This window comes from Anopheles moucheti, chromosome 2 (genome assembly GCF_943734755.1).
Source record: "Anopheles moucheti chromosome 2, idAnoMoucSN_F20_07, whole genome shotgun sequence".
In the NCBI taxonomy this organism is placed as follows: Eukaryota; Metazoa; Arthropoda; class Insecta; order Diptera; family Culicidae; genus Anopheles; species Anopheles moucheti.
Window position 1 is genome coordinate 6,890,853 of NC_069140.1, and position 19,998 is coordinate 6,910,850.

At 42.2% G+C, this 19,998-nt stretch overlaps 2 protein-coding genes across 2 annotated transcripts; both read right to left on the minus strand.

Annotated features, from left to right (window-relative positions):
- Window positions 1–422: 422 nt before the first annotated feature.
- Window positions 423–876, minus strand: LOC128298543 (cuticle protein 16.5-like). Its single transcript, XM_053034299.1, has 2 exons — window positions 865–876; window positions 423–803 (listed from the first exon to the last, which is right to left on the minus strand). Exons 1-2 carry the CDS (start codon window positions 874–876, stop codon window positions 423–425), a joined length of 393 nt encoding a protein of 130 aa, XP_052890259.1.
- A 10,762-nt stretch (window positions 877–11,638) lies between these two features.
- LOC128305896 (vertebrate ancient opsin-like) lies at window positions 11,639–19,703 on the minus strand. Its single transcript, XM_053043529.1, has 5 exons — window positions 19,545–19,703; window positions 18,394–18,553; window positions 15,139–15,334; window positions 12,743–12,875; window positions 11,639–12,609 (listed from the first exon to the last, which is right to left on the minus strand). The coding sequence occupies exons 1-5, from the start codon at window positions 19,701–19,703 to the stop codon at window positions 11,920–11,922; spliced, it is 1,338 nt and encodes a 445-aa protein (XP_052899489.1). The 3' UTR covers window positions 11,639–11,919.
- Window positions 19,704–19,998: the final 295 nt, after the last annotated feature.

Below are 19,998 nucleotides of genomic sequence, written 5' to 3' on the forward strand. Positions count from 1 at the left end.
ACGTTACGGAACAAGCATTTAGTCAACATCGTCTGTTACGTTCTTCATTATTGCTCGGTGTGCTGTCCAAAAAAAAAAGCGAAGGAGATTTGTTTAATGAAACGAAGTCAAAGAAACGGCCTCATCGGTCCCTAAGGATGTTTACTAAGTGGTTTCAAAACAAATTATCAACGTCACGTTTTTTTTGCTTCTGCTGAGCTGGTTGTTACTTTGGGTGTTACTTTGCGTTACAAAATAAAGGTGAGTAGTATATGCTTTGGTTGTTTATTTTAAAAAAAACACACACAACAACAGAATTACACGACGGTCTTTAAATGCTAGCTTTCGAGCAGAAACGTGAAGTGGGAAGGAGGTTCGAGAGAAAGCGCCTTGGTTCTAGTATGTTTCACTGGACATATCTTTGGTCCTGACAAATGACAAATTTACCATCCGTGGTAGGCTGGTGCGTACTTGAGCAGTGGAGCGGGAGCGTGTGCAACGACCGGTGCCGAGTGGACGTACGATACCACCGGGGCAGGTGCGGCATACTTCACTACCGGCGCGGCATGTACCACCGGGGCATGGACCTGGTGGATGGTGGCATAACTGGTGGCTGCCGGTGCTACCGCCTTCACGATCGGGGCCGGTGCCACGGCGTACTTGAGCACTGGAGCGGGAGCCGCATGTACGACAGATACGGCGGGAGCTGCGTATTTGACGATCGGTGCAGGAGCAGCAGCCACGTACGAAAGCCCGTGGTCACCGTAGTATCCACCGGGGTATCCCGGCGCTGCCCGGACGATGGCAATGAGGGCAAGGAAAATCTACAACGGATCAAAGAAACGGTTACTTAAATGCTTGCTAGACAATGATGAATAGACTTACCAAAGACTTCATGGTAGGTAGAGGAAGTATGGAACTAGAACGAATGTTCCGAGGAAGTTCACTGTGATGTTTGCTAGTGAGTAGCTAGAACGACACGGACTGACTCAATCGCACACTTCCAGCACCGTGCGCTTTTATAGATCGAACCTGAACGGTGTCATCGGGCTCGCTAACCGGCCCCGTCTCGTTAAGGGAAGCCCAAACAAGCAGCGCACGGCGAGGAACAGATGATCGGCCAGCAAACGACATCGCTCTGTCCACTGCACGTAGCCTACCCGTCCGCACATTGCGGAATGTCCAAATGTGGAATGTTACGCTGTGTTTTTATTTTTTTCTCGTTGTCCACGGCCGTACAGCGCTCAGCTAGCGTGGCCGGTTCTCATGGTCCACTCCTGCAGAAAACGTAACGTGCAAGCCATCGCATCGCATCAACGAAAGGGAAATTGGCCACCGCAAGAGCATGATCTTTGATGACAGTTAATCGAAGGGATTCGATGGTCGCTGTAGCGTTTGCTTTAATGTGGCATGTAGCAAATAAATCATGCCTACGCCGAAGCATGGCGGGTGCATGGTGTGCAACGGAGTGTTTGAGCGTGCATTGCGATGCACCAGTTTTATTTTTTCGTGCGAGCCACGTACAAAGAAAAAGAGACCGGTGGACCGGTAGCAGGGGTTGCAGCGAAACATCTTGCAACACACGACCGCGACCTCCGCATCGGTTGCCGCTTGTCGTTGGTGCACCCGGGCAGCATCTCAGTGGGTAAAGGCCAATCGAGGATGGTCGAACGAACGGTGTGCTCGCACGGTACAGAGAAACACGGACAGCCGCGTTGGAATGCGAGCCCAGCAGCACCTCAAAGGCAATCAATCGGAAGGCGCCCAAGCTAAGGCGCTTCGTACGTATGCGAACGCGCGATAAACAGGACTTTAGGTGCAAGGTTAGCTATTGAAGCTGAATCCTTTTCACATCCCAACGATTGTTCGTATCGCATTTTTGCCGCATCTGTTTGATGTGGCCTTCAGCGAACAAGCACAACGGGAGTTCTATCGCGAGTGTTGCATTTACGGTAAAGATTGTCGATTCGGAACGCATCGCTCCGGCTTGATGTGATGCAAGCAAGCAATGCATTACATTGTTACACGTTTAAATAAAATGATACTGTTGTGCGAAAGAAGAACGTTTCGTAGCAAAAGTTTGGAGCTTTGTTCATCGGGGATTGTCCATTTTGTCTCAACTTCCGGCTTGAGAGCGCAATTTACAAAACCAGTTTACAAAAACAAGATCGAAATTGAACTTAATTTCACCAGCAAGTTCACGGTCAGCGGTACAGTGCGCTCGGGAGTGTCCCTGAGCGAACAAAGGAAGTGTCAGAAAGTTTAAACGTCTTTCACCTTGTTGCCCTTGTTTTTTGGGGGCACTTCGTCGGGCACAAAGTTGTGTCAGCAGCAAAGGAAAAGTCACACCTACGCGTACGTTGACAGGCCCTGTGACTTTCAATGTTGTACGTGTTTCCTATCCTGAGCAGCTGGCCGGATGACTTTCTGGCTATCTGATATCGATGTAGCTCAACCTCAACCCTCAAACCCAGTCTTGGGGTTGCCTTTGCATCGTACTACACACATCTATTTACTTCCTGCACAATGTCTACACGTAGGACTTTTAATGTGCTGCGTCCTGGGATGTTCATCTTCTACAACAACATTGAACTGGATGAAAATAGTACGGTGGAATAGGTAAATCATTAATAATTTACAAAGACTTAATGAAAGTTTTATCACCTTTGCTGCATTGGCTTTCTGTTTCCTACACCGTTTGCTTGGTTGCAATGGAATAAACTGCAACTATTCCAACAGTGTGCGTCTTCCAAGTATCTCAGTAGGCATCACCAACAGTAGCATTTAGTTTAGGCGGTGTTACGAATTCGAAACTGTCAATTTCAGCACCGACAAATGATCGATGACCAGTTGATTGGTGTTATTGGTAAGTTTTGCTCCCCCTTTTCTGGGGGATTTGATCAGGATTGATGACGTAATAATGGGGTGTCTTAAGAACGTACCTTCATTCATTTTCATCAGCAGCACCACTGGCACGCCGGACATGTGTCGGGCAGGTGTCATATCGTTGTATGTATAAGTTTTTATACTATCCCGTACAATCCCGTACAACCCCGTAGGAAATGATACAATAACTCGAAAGAAAAGGATTGCGTATGAAGCGAAGCATGAAATTAAACGTACCTACCGCAATATGTTCTGTGACGTGATGAGATAAGCATGGAATTGATATGATTATATGGGTATCCGTTCCTGTTTGCAAACTGTTTGAAGAAATATTAATGAACCATTGGCTTTTTTAACGGATTTAGAAGTTTTGCTCCTCGTATTAGAAAAATGATCCATAGGTCGATATGGAAGAATGAATAAGGCATATAAGTTTGGTTTTTCTTCAACAGGATTTAGTTTGTAATTTGAGTGTCGTTGGAAATAGGAAATCGAACAGATCGTGAGACTGCCATTGATACTTTCGGTAAATAATATCTATTTTCAATCAACACTTGCTAATCATGACATTTAAACCAACAGCTTTTCCCTTAATGTTGAAAAATTCCTGAGAATTTTGGCGTTATGGAACGGTTACCTGATTGGGTACGAGAACATCAAAATGACACCATTCAGCGGAAATTTTTCTACAAAACCCTTCTGAGGAATACAGGAATAAAGTTAATGTTGGCCCTTCTTTGAAATATCAAAAAGCAGTGTTTTTGGATCGATTTTGTTATGCTTTTACAGAGATTACACAGATATGGCCGTTCGAGCAAAAATTATTGTAGAAATCATCATGAATTGGGGCATTGTGTCTTGTCTTGGATTTAGAAACACTCAATATAGCATTTCTCATTAAAAAAACGTGGTTCTGTGTAAATGTCAATTATGAGTGGAGTTATACGGTGGTCCTCAGCGCAGGTTGAAACGATTGATTCTCATAGACGTTCAACAGGGTAAATTGAACATTTTAAGAAATGTTCAACTTTATGAATTCCTAATACCGGTTTGATGCAGTCCGGACAAAGGTTGTGTACCAGGTAGATATCAGAGCATATTGTTTTAATTTACGACTTTTATTTATATTCCTTGAAGGCAAGCGCAAGATGTTTTGCTAGATAAACAAAATTTTACCCCTTACTAACAAAAACTTTACATTTTTTAGAGAAAACCTAATGTTTAAAAAAAATGCTATCCAAAAATGCTATGCTATTATAGACGTTGGATTGATGGAGTAAGCTGTGTTAAGTAAGAAGGATGTTAGGCTATCCTTTGTCTCCCAGGAATTTATGATTTTTCTCCAATATTAATCTCTCGTATTCACCAAAGAATTCAAAGAATCAAGTAAGATTGCTTAGCAAAGAGAATACTTGCAATTTTCTGACAGCTACATATATTTGAATGAAAAATCCATCAAATAAAGGCAAAGAAACTAACTAAGGTATGATGATGAAACACTTTCCATGAACTTACATTACATACGAGCTGTTTAGTTTGTAGCTAAAGGGTTTTAAATATCTCAGCTCTTCGAAATTCAGCATATAAAAACCGCTTTTCGGTTTTAGTAATGCAATATGATAAAAAATGTGTTGGAAATGGGATCAAATAAGTTAATATAAACACAAAAACGGGAAAGAAATTTTCTATTCGCAAGATAAATAGGGATCGCACGCCCGTAACGTTTCCCTCGGAAAGTCAAACGAAGGATGTAATTTATTTTTCCAGCACTTTATGGCCGACAGCGTTAGCATCATGATGGAAATGTGAACATGGTGCATAAAATTGTTGCAGCTTTGCATTGCACAAGCGAGATGAATTATGATGTTTAGGAAGTCGTGCACGGTTGAAAGTTTCACATGTGCAGCAGACATGTGGTGAGGAACAGTTTCCGAACAATTCCTTCTGGATACTGTTTAAGCAAAGTTTTCACGCACAACTAGGTCGTACTGTAAGATATTTAAGGCATTATGTACAAAAAGTGTAAGGAATATTTCTCAATTTTTCTCCCAAAATTAAAACATCCATCTATTAAGCTAATAAGCTATTGTATGCCTTGTCTATGTTGGATGAGGATATTCATTTAATCTTAATTCATGCGAGGAACCGTTTGATCGTTTGTAGTTTTGAATGAAAAATGCAATAATAATTTTACACAAATTATTCGCACGGACAACATCTTAGCTGCCGGAAAAGATAACCAGAGCAACGGAAAAGGCCGTTCCGAGTACAAACAGTGGTACGTGTGGTACGATATGTCCATTGACACAAGGTTGAAACACGGGGAAACTTTTCTGCACCATTCAACCTACACAAGAACACCGAATTTGCGAATATTTTTGCTTCAAAGGGTTTTAGCTGTTTGGATAAGTGATGAAGTTTGGCTGTCAAATTTGCCCTCCGTACCAGCCTCCATTGCTGGTGAATGTTCGAATTCCCAACCATCCGGCACAACGTTGGAATTGATACGTAATGATGTAAATGTAGTGTAATTTATCATATTCATTGAAATTACGATAAACTTTCTCGTGGAGCTCAGCGATGAATAATTTATAAAAATTAAACTCGGCTCATTTTCACTTTGTGTAGTCTCACTTTGTTATAATGAAACGCAAATGGTTTTGCATCTTCCTTTTTATTAAAGCAGATCTACTTAAAGGCAACAATAATGTCTTCCTTCAACAGCAAGCACCATCACGTTTTGTACCGATTTCTTCACGAAATGCACCGAATAGTGGTGCGCTGCTGGTGTACGAATAAGTAGCCATTTTCTTTCCCGAACCACTTTACAGCGTGGCAATTAATTTGCCACACTACACAATGTACAGATTAGGTTTGAGCCTCATTAAAATTAATTACAACCATCTTCTCGAAGGCTTTTCGGGGCCGCTCGCGCAATGCCATGGGTGACGAATAGGTTTCGAGGCGCGTTTTTTGGGCAACTCATTATGGGACATTCTGATTCACCTTGGTCAGTGTGGCAACAGTAGTATTAGTAGTAGTAGTAGTAGTAGTAGTAGTAGTAGTAGTAGTAGTAGTAGTCCTACTTGGAAAACTCGTCCAACCTTGCTCTACTCTCGTGGGAGTTTGGCTTAGTGCCAGGCGCTCAACGCAGTTTAAAAATTCAGCAGATTTTTGCAAGGCGACCACTCTCTGTTGCGAACTTTTCACTAAAACCATAATTGCACAGCCGGAAGATGAACGGTCGACTACATTAACGTCCGTTTCAACCCTTACACTGCACTGTGCGCTCGCCGTTATGGGATTCGTACACGTTTTACATATTTTAATTAGGCGCTAAAGCTAAAGCAGAGACGACCAAACGGGTGAATTCAGCAGTAATCATTTGCGGCGGCACGGGATGCACTGCATTAAGAGTGTATTTTGATTGTTCTACCTTTTTCGGGATTTAGCATCCGGCTCGGCGTGATTTGCCTTTTGGGAAATTCAGGCTCTTTGAAGTGTAGTACCACACGGCGCAGATGAGGTGGTGGTGGGTGGTTTTTTCAACGTTAGCAGTTGGTTGGCAATTGGTCTGTAGCATCAGAAACACCGAAAGCGGGCATTAACCAGAGGATGATAATTAATTTTTGTGCCGGTCAAACGAGCCTCGCGGGTAAGCTTGAACGCTCAACACGTTGCTCTGCCAAGCAGGAGGGATGCATTCAGTGACTTGTTGGGACAAAAAGACAAATCTAGAGAGCATTGTAGGACTGGAAATTTAGCCGTAAGAGCAGCTAAAATGAAAGGAAAATCAGCAGCGATAATTGACAGAGAAGTAATATTGTGATTTATGTCACAGAGCGTGTAATTTTGTGAAATCAATTCTGTTTGCTGTGACGCATGAAATGCAGAGAAGTAAAACAAGAATTTGGTTGGTCCGTTTGGTCCATTTTATACTGCCCGAGGATGATAATGTCATTATTTGTAAGTCGAGCGAAAGAAGCCGAAATTGAATGTAAAACATTGTGAAGGTCAAATATGAAATATGGAGGTCAAAAGAAAAATATTACAATCATTAAACCATTCATGTTGATGTTAAACCATTAAACCAGAAGAGGGTTATGTCGAACCCATCTCGTAACGTAATGCGATTTTTACAACCCCTGCATCGTATACGCTTGTTTGATTCAAAGGTTTGTACTGACGAATAATATCAATCACGTCCTTCGTTCGCGAATGAAGTTTGATGTGGGAAGATCTGAGCTATTAACAAGCTTTTGGACATCAGAAAGAACTACTGCTGAACCGATGCGATACGATATGATGATTCATAAAGACTGTAGGAATGTACGAATTTGTTTCGGCTCAGATATGGAAATTAAATTTTGATAAATATCAATACTTTCACTGGAATTATCTTCTGGCCTGCAGATTAGAAGCTCATCGCCAGGACGATGTCGGCTTTGCAAAGTCAACAGAAGAAGCGTTTGGATATCGAACGGGTGCGCTGAGTCCGAGTAGGAGATTGAAATTCGGTGTGATCACAAATTGGAAAGCGCTTACGTTGTACGGATTCCACGAATTTGCTTATGGTGTTCCACAACAGCATGAATCAATTCTAAAGCTCGAGTGCTCGTCGAGACAAACCCCTCAAACAACGCCTACGCCACAACCACATCCAACGCAGTGCGCAGATTAAAGGCTTCGGTGGGTGTTTAAAACTTTACTTCAACCTTTGATGAAATGTAATTCTAAGGGGAGGAAATGGGCCGAATTCCTCCCTTTTGCATAGTTGCTTGCATTTAAATTTAGACAATCTGTTTTTTTTAATTTGACAGTTTGATAACCTAATTTATCAACGAGAATCAATTCAACTTCTCAAGTTCCTTCTCTTCGCGATAAAACCAAACCTCATATTGAACAAAGTTATCAAAGCCGCGCTCCAAAAGTTCGTTTAGCGTTTACCGTTTTCTCGGTAGCTTACACTAGCTGATCATAACCTCTTCTTTCCCTTTTCTAGCAAAACCGTATGACGTATGACGCTCGTTGACAATAAAGAGGCCCTGGTGAGTAAAAATAGTATGATCTTGTGTGTTATGTAAAGCTTGAACATTTCATGGTAAAAATATAATTACTTTTATATGCATCAAGCCACAGAATGTGAGAAAATTGATAAACCCGATTCGTCGGCATTACGGACGGGTTATCTGGTTAAGACGTTTACAATACTTTAAGCCTCTTAAAGTCGTCTCCGTTGATTGCAACTTGCTTCATATGCCAATCTTCGTGGGCCCACACAAAAGTTCGCCGATGATTACCGCAAGGCTTCCACCGAGGATTCCCCTTCCTCAGGCCGGAGATTGACTTCGGGACAGTGTACTTTGTGAAGCCAATGCCAACAATGCACACAGCGCAACGCATTGAGACGTGGATTGTCAAATTGCAAAGTATAATATTCGACAATATTTTGCTTTCCAGTTATGACCTTTTTAATTCGAATAAAAGCACCCTGTATCGTCCCACACGGCACCTGACTGAGGAGCTTCGCCTAAAGTTCATGTTGTCGCACACGTCCATTAGCGGGATGAATCGGGTGTATCAATCTGAAAAACAGTCCGAAAGACGAATCAGTTCGCGATGTGAAGAGTGTTTGTTTTAAAATCATATTACCATCAGAATGGCATCAGATACATCCAGTGACCTTACGGAGGGAGGGCATGGATTCAACAGGATGTTTTTAACTAAGGCTGCCGCTGAGCGCATGTTACAACGTAAACAAATGAATATTAATGAACTCATCGCAGGATGACTTTGTTTGGGCAAGAATCGAAGCAAGCGGTGATTTGTTCGATACGACTGTGGAATCCATAAATGATTTATCCACATCGGGGAATTTTTTCCCCAAGTTTATCGTCGTTCGTGTTGGGGAGGATGGACCAAAATTAAGCAGCAAATAAACGACCGCTCAAGATGGTGTGCTGTTTTTTTTGTTAAGCTACTTTTGTGTAGAAATTCGCCGATGATGGCGGCTGATGTGGCAGCATTTTGTTGCAGCTCGGCTGTTGCGGACAACAGCGCGACCGGCAAGCAACAACCGCGCGTAACAAAGCACAATTGCTGCCATGTTGCGGTGTGCGAACCAAAGCAAACGCTAGAAACTAAAACCCAATTTGGGAAGGATTGTTTGAATTTCATTTCGCTCGGTTGCTTTTTTATCCTTCCGGGCACGGTTCGAGGGCAGCTTTGGTGTCGCTTGCTTTTCATTCGTTGCGTTAACTTTGGTATACAGGCAGCTTTGGTTTGGTTAACGCTGGTATGCGCTCTACATTATGTTCGCTGTACGTGTGTATGAGTGTGCATGTTTTGTGTAGGAAGCCGGGTGGATTGTGCTTTTCCGGGTAGGGCGATCGGCGTACGAATTTCGAACTCGAACTCTGTGGGTGACTGGGTGACACTGTGCTCAGTGGGAGTGAAGTGGAAAATGGCTGACGCTTTGATAAATGTTGCGATTCATAAACACACACACACATAAACACACGCACAACATGCCATTGTCAACATATTACGTTGACATGTCTAAAGGCTTTGATAGAGATGTGTAACGTGCCCCGCCATGTGTTCGTATCACGTGTTTTTCGTGTTGTATTGCGAATATTTTTTATACTTTACCACGGGGGGTACTCTTTTCGGGCGGATTTTCTTGTCATCGATGGAACGGAGACTAAAACATTGTCTGCCTTTATGACCCGGCATCCCGGAAGAAGCAGGAAAAAGTTAAATCTCCAACAAAATCGAGAGTACACTCCATCAGCTTAATGGACGATTAGTGAGGGACCGCTTCTAGGTTATATCAGCGCTTGTTGAAGGGGGCGAGATTTTGGTGCTGGTTTTGAGCGAACCATATTCAGTAGGTCCAAAGGCCTATGGCGTGCCGCCTGTCTGAGCCGGGATGCGTGTGTAAATTGATTCATCTCGTAAGGCTTTCTACTACTTGCTACTGTTAAGGCTTTCCCGGTTTTGACAACACGTGGCAGATTCTGTCATATTTTCGGCACCATCAACTCCAATATTATGAAGTATCAGCTCGTTTCTCCTGTCATGGCGTAACACAGACATAACAACCTTTGGTATGAGCCAACCCAACAAAAAGAAGGAATTCAGCAAGGAAGCATCTGAGTTCCTCTTTTCCTTCGTTTAATCCTCGGAACACTTTCTGAGTGGTTATTTGTGAAATTCCGTTCTGGTTGAATGATGTGCATCAGTCTCTCCTTGTAGTTATCGAGAAGTAAGGGATGGAAATACAAATAAACTGGAAAACTTTTCGGAAGGATAGAATCATGTGTTTAAGCTTTATTTATTGGAAATACCGAAGTTGCTCTCGTAAGTACGATTAGCGAATAAGAATTTCATCATCTTCGCTGTAGGTAGAACGTACCGCAAGTGGAAGGAAGCAGTGTAAGCAATTTTGGAAAACTTTTTAACCTCTTCGGAGGTTTTGTTCCCTAATTTTTGTTTTGCACAGCGAATGGTTTGAGTGAAACGAGGCGTAACCATGGTCTGAAAAATTGCTGCCAAGGGAAGGAAAAACTTTTCCCACTGTCACGTTTACTACATTCTGCATTTTTTTGTCTGTTCTTACTAGAGCTGGATGTTGGTACATTGGTCAATCGTTTTGTCTGACATTTTTGTTGGTAACATTCAGTTAAGCCAGTCCTTATCATAATCGCATCTAGATCGTTCGTGCTGTTAATTGTGGTACCGTTCATGGCCGCAATAATTCTTGGTATAAGAACGAAACAAAACAAAAAAAGGCAAAAAGGATACATTAATCAATGTTGGTTGTGAACAGCGTGTGAGAGAAATGGAACCGTCAGAACGTAATATCACGATCTCGATACGGACACGCTTAATGGTATGCCGCTCAGTGATGCCTTATCTATCGGCGCCGGTGAGCAGCAGCATTAATCTTTGATGTTTTAGCTGCTGCATAAACGAGAAGCATTTCAGGATGGTAATAAAAAAGCGAAAATTCAACATCGGATATAAATACGCTGCGTTTGGGTTACGAATGCGATTTTTTTTTCGATATCCATATCCTTGTTGTTTTCCTTCCAAATTGTTTTCTATTTGTGGCTGCTGACAGCAGCAAAATTGAATTTTTAAATATAAACATTCAAGAACACGGAGCTTTAATTAACAACGCAAGAAAAAACAACATAAATATGCAGTGTAGGAGGAGCAAGGAGTTTATGTTTTGGATATATGACTTAGAAAACATGTACTTACCCTTTAAAGCATGAAAGTATCCTGTAGCTTTTTCTCAATAAACTTTTAAGTTGACATTAAGTGTTAAAGTTTGCATAAGTAAACAGCAAAACCAATTCGATTTGATCGTACTTTGTACTGTTTTGTTTTATTTTATTTCATTACATTAAGACCTTAAAATTGACATCATGCTAGGCATATACAGCAATATTAAATTAGAAAGCACCTTTACGTGCACGTATATACCAAAATGGGCAGCAGCATTGTTTTGTACAGATGGTGACGCGTACATTTGATATAGCTATTAGCAATTTAACAAAAAATTTCTGATGCTATCGTTATTTATATGCTTCAAACTACACAGTCTTAGTTCGAGTTAAATAAACAATTTTATTATTTAATTATACAAAAAAAAGCTCATGCAGCACTGGTGCGGGAAGAGAATTTTACATAAGCATATCCTAATCGTTGTTCCTGATTGTATGTAACATGGCAAATTTGACACATCGCTCATTGAAAGGGGGCTCATGCTTTCATTGAAGGAAGATCAATTTTAAAACAGTACACTACGAGTTGTCACTATACCTGAGCTGTATATAAATTAGCATCGAAGTTACTATCAATTTTCCTATTTATGGTACGTTGAAACCTTGATGCGCAAACGTTATCCTTTAGGGATATGTTTGATAAATAGTAGTTACGGTATGGTTTGATTTCATATACGGCTAGCCTAGGAATTCACTTTTCTACACATTTGACCGGCTTCCAAACCTTTTCGTTCCACGATGTATAAAAATAGCTTAAATGTTACAACATATCTGAAGGTGGTTTTGACGATTTGATAACGAGTACCTTACCGTCATGGATCACAGATAATTCCGAGTCCTGTCGAACGATTTTGGCACTATCATCTCCGCTATTGACCACGTCCGACGCGCTACATTCGGCCACCGGTTCGACACTGGACGGGAAGCGTGGATTGCTGTGCAAGAGTTTGAGTGCCACCTGTCGGTCACGCCCTTTCAAACCTGTAATGTTTCCGCTCGCCCGGTCCCCGGACCGTTCATCAGCTGACCGAGCGTCCCGGTCGTCGGACGAAATGTTTACCCTGGTGCTGCGTACCGTCCAATGGCAAAAGTCCCAACTGCACTCCAGCACATCCTTCGCGGTGCTGCGTGAGTCCTTCTCCCGGCTGGTGGTGTTGTTGCTCTCCAGCTGACCGGCCACACCGTTCGAGCGCCGTACGCGCCAGAAGGCGGCCCGGAACTGCGTGTTCATGCCGACGTAGATGATCGGGTTGTAGCAGATGCTCGATTTGGCGATGAGCGCTGGCAACACTGCCAGCCCGGGGCCGATCAGTTCCGGCGGCCCGAACTGTTCGATGAGCGCAAAAATGGCGTACGGTGTCCACGCGACCATGAACGCGACGATCATCACCGCCACCATGCAGGTGACACGTCGTTCGGCCCGGTTTACCCGACCCACGCGTGCGGAGTTCTGTTACGTTGGAAGGAAGGCGTGCGAAGGAAAACAAACAAGCCAGTGCATAAATTCATTCATCTATTCATAGTTGTACTCTGCTCGAGGCACAACGAAGAACATTGGGCGTACGAGACTGCAGCAGTTTTACCTTGCGCATTTCGAGTACGATGTTGATGTAGCTATAAATAATGACTGCCAGTGGGAGTATCAGGCCAAATATGAAGAGAAATATGATGTAGCTCGTTGCATTCGCCGTCTGAGACTCCCAATTCACCGAGCAGCTTATCAAAGGGGTAGAAAAGTACAAACAAACCGTTATCCAACAGACCACCAGTTTTGCATATTTTTCGTGCAGTGAAGGGAAAATGGAGTAAATGATGCAACCTTCTCAGTGGAGCCAGTTGTCATGCCGCACGGGGTAATGTTTTACAAACAGAGGAAGTTTTTAATACGCTTTGGAAGAAGGTGAGTTTTACTGTTGGAACAGTTGATCAACTGAACTGACCTTAACAATCTAGGATGCCATATTAATGATCAATTAAAGTCAATGCCCATTATAGCTGTCCCTTTTTTGAGCAATAGGAACAATTCCAAATCCACAAATCCCAGTGTAATTTTTCATAATAGAAACGGTAGATATGCAATGGTACCATGGTAGAATAAAGATAATTTCAAAAGAATTATCAAAAGTTTAGCAAACACATCAAAGGGCAGTAGAAATAATCTCATTCCGATTCCAAACTATAAAAATAATTTTAATTTAATCCCTTATGCATTTATAAGAGGATTCCAAAACAGAACGAGTCTCTAAAAAATGTTTTATTGATCAGATCAGTGCAAAATCTTGAACGTAGTTTCTTCCTGTATTAGATTTAAAGACGGGTCTTTCAAACCGTTTCGGCACCCTGGGTGGATTATGTTGGGATGCCTTAAAGGGTTTTTTTGCCTTTGTTTTAGCTATCTTCAATCGAGCAACGGAACTACCTCATTTGCATCATTTTCCATAGCTTAAATAAAACAAAAAGTAAAAGATGACAAGAGCAGGTTGGTTAGAGACTGTAGAACAACACCGAGGGGAGTACTGGACAGGTAGTCGGTGACGAATAAAGCAGTGTGACTGGGCGCCTCCATTGCACCTTGTTAATTTTCTAGTTTAGAGATAATTCTGTTTGTATTGATTGAATTTGATTACATGATTGTTAATTTTAGTTATTTCATGTCAATTTGAAATCTTTTGTTTTTAAACTAAAAAAGTTTGTTTTTAAACTATAACTATAAACTATAACTATTTAAACTATTACAAGATTTTAAAAAAAATATTCAGAGGTACTTCTTGCAGATGTAATCATAAAAGCCTGTGAAAGTCTCTTTTTCTTATTCATAAAGAAACGGAATATTGTGAAACTTTCTGCGCCCTGGTTGTTCTAATGTCAAAGTTATAAAAAAAAAAGATTGACAATATAGAAACTGAAAGACGCTTTGAAGGGAAGATTGATTTCCAAAATCATTCATGCATGAAACGCAATTATAGTAGAAAAAAGACCGTACTTTGATGATTTATTTCTATAAATACATTCACATTACATCCCCAAGGGTACCCCGTCACGCATGATATTGACATCAGCATCGAGCAAAGATTCTTACACGGCCAACGATAAACCGCGCGGAATTGTTGGTACAAAATCAAATCACATCACAGTACTCTACGGCCGGAGCCGGAGATTAGTTCCGTGTGTGCTGCATGCAGCCAACCGTTAACCGTTCCACCGTATCAGGCGTGGTGGAAAACCATCTCAACCCAAATGGACCTTTACTAAAGAATGTTATTACTGGTACCGCAGTGTCGTTGAGATTAGTGTCGACAAAAGCGGCTATAGTTATGTTGGGTTTTCTGGGCAATTCAATTGAAAGCGGAAAAAGTGCTCCTAACAGCCTAATAACGCTGTGTGTTTGACGTTATTCACGTTATGGTTTGAAACGCTATTCACCTTTCCCGTGCGGAGCCGGTTCGCTTCCGGCGAATAGCACTATGCCTGTGCGAGTAGCGGATGGCGCACCGCGTATCAAGGGTGCGTATACTAACGTGACATCGAGCATCCGGCACGGATGGACAAATGTTAGGAAGTGGGATGAATTTACTATCTCTCGCTAAATGATTATGTTGTGCAATTGGGTATGAATGGCGTGGAAATAGTGGTAGCGGTCGGCATCGAGAAGGTAACAGACGCATCGCTTTGTACCTGCCAAAACTACCCACGTCGGGGTCAACGGATGTGTGTGTGTGCGACGTCAGTTCCGTGGAATACACTACATTCAATGGCCCTAGACGGTGTTCCTGAAGGTTATGAAGGGGTTCTATGATAATAGGCAGAATGGACCGCTGCTCCGCAAGGAGTGCCAAAGGGGATGCTCCGAAAAAGCGAATTAAAATGAGTTTGCGACTCTGTACGACTTTTCGGCAGGATGGAGCTGACGGTGGTGGTGCATGTTTTTTTTTCTCTCCCCCTTTCACTATGTCAATTTGTCAATAGTCAATAACTGTACCTTATGTTTGCTGCCTCGTTGACATAGGCGCCCCAGCCAAACAGTGGCGGCGAGGTAAGGGCAAATGAATAGCTCCATATGAACAGCACGGCAAGGCAGGCTCCTTGTTTCGAGCGGTTCTGGGCGGTGAATGGGCGGCTGATCAAACAGCATCTCTCGTACGACAGCACTGTAAGGGTTGTGATTGAAGTGATTCCTGCGAACGGATTCCATGCAAGAAAACAGGAAACGCACACTGCTACATTTGTTTGTTACCCGGTTCGCTTCACAAATAATACAATATTTCTATTGCTGTACTCAGTTCCACCATTGCGAGAACCATTGACATACACGGTTGGATGGAGTAAAGTAATAAAAGAGATGTGAACAAATAGTTATTAATTATTCAAGAGTATGACTATGGTTAATAAAGCTACGAAAATATTGTGAAAGAATAATCAAATTATGTTGCATTTTTAGTACTAACGAGCTACTTAATACTTAATTTAGTACAGTTATAGTACACGATGGAACTTTAGGCCTACTTAGGCCAACAAAATAAAAATGAGCAAATTTGTAAACGAGCTTTATTGGGCTGAAAAAAAAATTGTAGGACACACTGGGAGTGATTGATTAAATTTTGTCCAATATTTCATTTTTAATGTTTGTATTGATGTTACCTTCACAAATACTACAAAAACCACAAGGAAATGGTGCTGACTGAATAATGAATTTTTCATGTAACATTTCATCCCGTTGCCAACAGCTCGCAACCAGTCTACTGATGTGTGCCAAGTACCTGAATGATCGATCGTTACGTACAGAAATCTCTCCGGTTGTCCCGCGCGTACGACTTTCGATCGTGGCAAGTAGCGAAAGTCAAACCAAAAGGGAATTTTAATCGATTGGTAAGATGTATGAACGCATGGAAGCTTTTTTTTTCAATTTCCCGCGGATGGAAATTTATCAATTTGAGCTTGAAGTTGAATGAATGGCACCGTAACCAAGCGTACGGTAGCTCACAACCATTCCCAAACCGGGTCCCAATCGATGGAATAATTTACTCCGCAAAGGGAATTTTCTCACGGTACAACGGATATTGGGATGGAAGTATATCGAGGGATGGAAAATAAAAACTGTTAGCAACACGGTAAAATTTGTAAACCGTTTCTGATGCACAATGAAAAGCTCGCCCGTAACTTCATCGGTGTGATGCCAAAAAAGGGAACAGGAGCGTCGGGGTGGAGTGACGATGGCAATCTCACGTCAAAAGAAATGGGATCAATCGTGCAAAAGTTAGAACCACCACCTGACGACGCGTTCCGTTATCATATGCGTAGAATCTCGCATCAGTCCCAAGGCAGCCTGTCGCGGAATGAAGTCGCAATGGTTCGTTTCCGCCATTACCGTTTGTTTGCTTGAAAGTACCAATAAAAGTAGACGGTAAAAAGCTCCGATATAATCCCTAATCGGATTGAACCTCTAATGAGCACGGCCCCGTTAGTAGTGGAGGACGGTTCTAACATAGTAGGCAGTGCTACACACTCCAGAATCAAAACATGCTAAACTGAACAAATTGCTTACGGTCGTTGATGGAATTTTGATTTTTTTTTCTGTAGCCCAAAATGCTAAAATTGATGAAATGTTAAAATTGTTATGACGCAAATCCTCACCATCCTGCCACGAGGGTGGAAAATGGAAAAAGGGACGAATATTTGAAATGCTTCATGCGTTTACATGATACGTATGTGGTAAATAAATATGTGAATAAAAAAAAATCACAGAAATCAATTGACATTATTTGCACGGCGAAATTGGCGTGTTGCAATGGCTCGACCGCCAAATTGCTGACAGATGTCAGTCAGCAACATTTCAAGCGCCTCAAAGTTGATAAAGTGATGCAGAGGACTGCAAACAACACACGATCCACACGGTGTTGGTTTTGAGCTGAAGCAGCTTAATCGTATTAGGAAATGGAAATCACTACGCGTCGGATTACGGTGCAGATTAATTTGCCTGAGCCGGCAAAGAACGCGTTCTCCCCTTGGGTGACGGTGCGACGATTTCGACCATGAAGTCTTTTCCTTTCTAATCACGTACATCAATATCAATTTCGATAACGCTCCGTGTGGAGGGGGAGGCGTTCTGTTTGCCGTACGCTGATTGTGCACTGTTTGGGAAGCAAAACCCAGCGGTATCAATTAACTGCCGGTTCTGCTTATCGGGATGAAGACGGGGGCGAACATACGGATTCAAGCGCCCGGCAACATTTAGCAGAGGAATTGTTTCCCAGGCTCGACATCACTTCATTGTGGCCAGATGATGAAGCGTTTAGATGGATCAAAATTATGACGATGATATGAAGATGAAAATGAAAATTTATTCCTTTTGCTGAGTGCTTAATAGCTTGAAGTAAGTGAATTGCTCTTCAAACTTCCCAATGGCGGTCAACGCACATTTTCTTGTCGTTTCGCCGAGCTTTAATAGGTGAAAGTAATAATTATATTTTGTTTCACTATGGGCAATGATTGACAGCCCGTGCGACAGCACCGATTCGAAAGTAATTTACTTACTTACTTCTATTGCGTTTCTTTTACATTGCAAGCTTGTACGGGCAAGCTGAATAATTCAACAGCGTCCTTAAAGCGTGTTATTATTTCGTCAGCATTTTCCGCCAAAGTGGGCGTTGAGGTTTGAACCGTAATAATAATCACTGGTGGCGTTCGGTCGTACGTCAATTTTTAGATTATTTTTCATTCCTATTTAAATGTCCTACCTTGCGGGCGGAATAAATGGAAACGCGATTATGCGTCACATTAAAGGGCGAGTTTGCATATTTTTCGTATCATTCTGGCTGGACCGGCCGATCTTACGCTGTTTCCAATCGGGCCGAGCATTGCACGGCAGCAATCGCTAGGAACAAAGAGCTTTGTAGCACGGTCTTTGATGGTGATTGCTGAATAAATTTCGAAAGAGTTCTCGCGCGGCTCTGGTTAGCTGCGCTTAATGCCCTTATATATATATAATCTGCTAAAGGGTGTTAGTGGCGTACAAAAGCGTACCAATTTGCATGTTTCTTCAGTTAGTGTAAAACAGTCGTTAGGCCACGAAATAAAATAATGTTCTACATAAATCACCTGTCCATCGAGGATTAAACACAACGGCAGCTGCACTTTGAAATGTTAAATGATGAAAGTAAATGAAGATAGAAATTGTTTTTGCTATAAACACACTCCCACCGGACTCGATACAGTCGTGAACGTTTTCTTACTTTACCTAACAGTGACATGAAAAATCCATACGCCACGCAGACACTTTTCCCGAACAGCCAACGGTGGGAAATGGCGGACGTTAGGGTGAGCGGATTCCCAATGATCGATACGGAAAAGTCGGAACAAACTAGATTGAATAGAATGATATTCATTGGCGTCCATAGCTGAAAAGGGAAGATAAATCGAGATGGGAAAGTGCTGAAACGCTAGTCTTGTTTTATTGTTCAAATAGAAAAAACAAACAAACCGAAACAACCGAGCCGGGAGTTGTGCAGTATTGACGATAAAGTTGTTTCACAACTGTCTATTAAAAGAGTTAACATTGCTGATCGTGACAAATGAAAAGTTACTTTTAAATGTATTGCATAGTCGGAAGACTATCACAAAAATCTAGTTTTGCTAAAGCACAAGCGCCTGAAAGTATGCAGTCCGTACTACTTATTCTTGGTAACATTAGAATTAGAAGGCCATTAAAGTAGATCAAATACCTAAACAATTACTTTCTTCCTAAGTTATCAAAAAGTTTACAAATTAAAGCACGTGAGCTCATGTGAGAATTGTGAATGTTGAGAGTATTGGATGTTATTTTTACCAGTATCTTCAAACGCAATTACACTTTCGGACAAGTTTTTCTGAGGTGAGCGAAGTTCTCCTGACCATGCATGCGTGACATGGTCAGCAAATCTACAATTTGTTGTGAATATTTGAGTACCTCATAAGTAACCGTCCATACTTGAATCGACTCTTGAAAGTTGCTTTTGTGAGTGGAGATTTCTTTTTGAATCTTGCCCGGCCAAAGTTCATCAAAGTGCGGGGGCCAAAATTTGGCAAACGGCATGGAGACCACAGTAATAGTAAAGATGTACGGCACTTAAGCGTTTCGTCTCGTTAGGACGACACGAAGTAATTGGACATGTGTTCGGACAAAGTTTGCGTGAAGCGTAACGAATGCACATAGCTGTCACCGGACGGACAGTGTTCCAATGAATCGTTAGGAATTTCCCAGCGGCGCAGGCCGGTATTCCTTGGCCGTCTCGTGGCGTTAAGAGAGCGTCAACAATTGTCGAACGAAGGCGAACAGGCCCGGTGTGTGTCCTGTTTGTTCTTCCCTTTCAACGCAAATATGGACTGCCGCGGTGTGGTACCGTGTCTTACCTGTACATCCTTGTACATGAGGGCAATAACGAAGATGTTGAGAAAAAATCCGAAGAACCCTATAAAGAAAAGCGTCACGGCGGCACCATTGTAGGCCCACGGTGCCATCAGCTCCTGGTGGTCGGAATTGATGGAGGCAGCATCGGTGACGTCGTACATCTTCGATGCTACATCCTGCTAGCGATGATCCATGCCTGGAAACCCCCGGCATATGGTTGACAGGTTGAAGTGGAACTGTTAGCACTTACACGGGCTAGCGTGGAGCGGTGTTCGTGGATGGTATTCTTGACAATTGCATGCCTGCTCGAGAAGGTCAAATGATGTCAATGTGTGCCAAGTTTTCTACGCGAAACCGTTGGTTTACATGCGATGCAAACAATCTGTACGAGAGAAGAATATCATCGTTTTGTGAAGATTTTTTGATTGATTGAAAGAATACGGCTCAGAAGTTTTA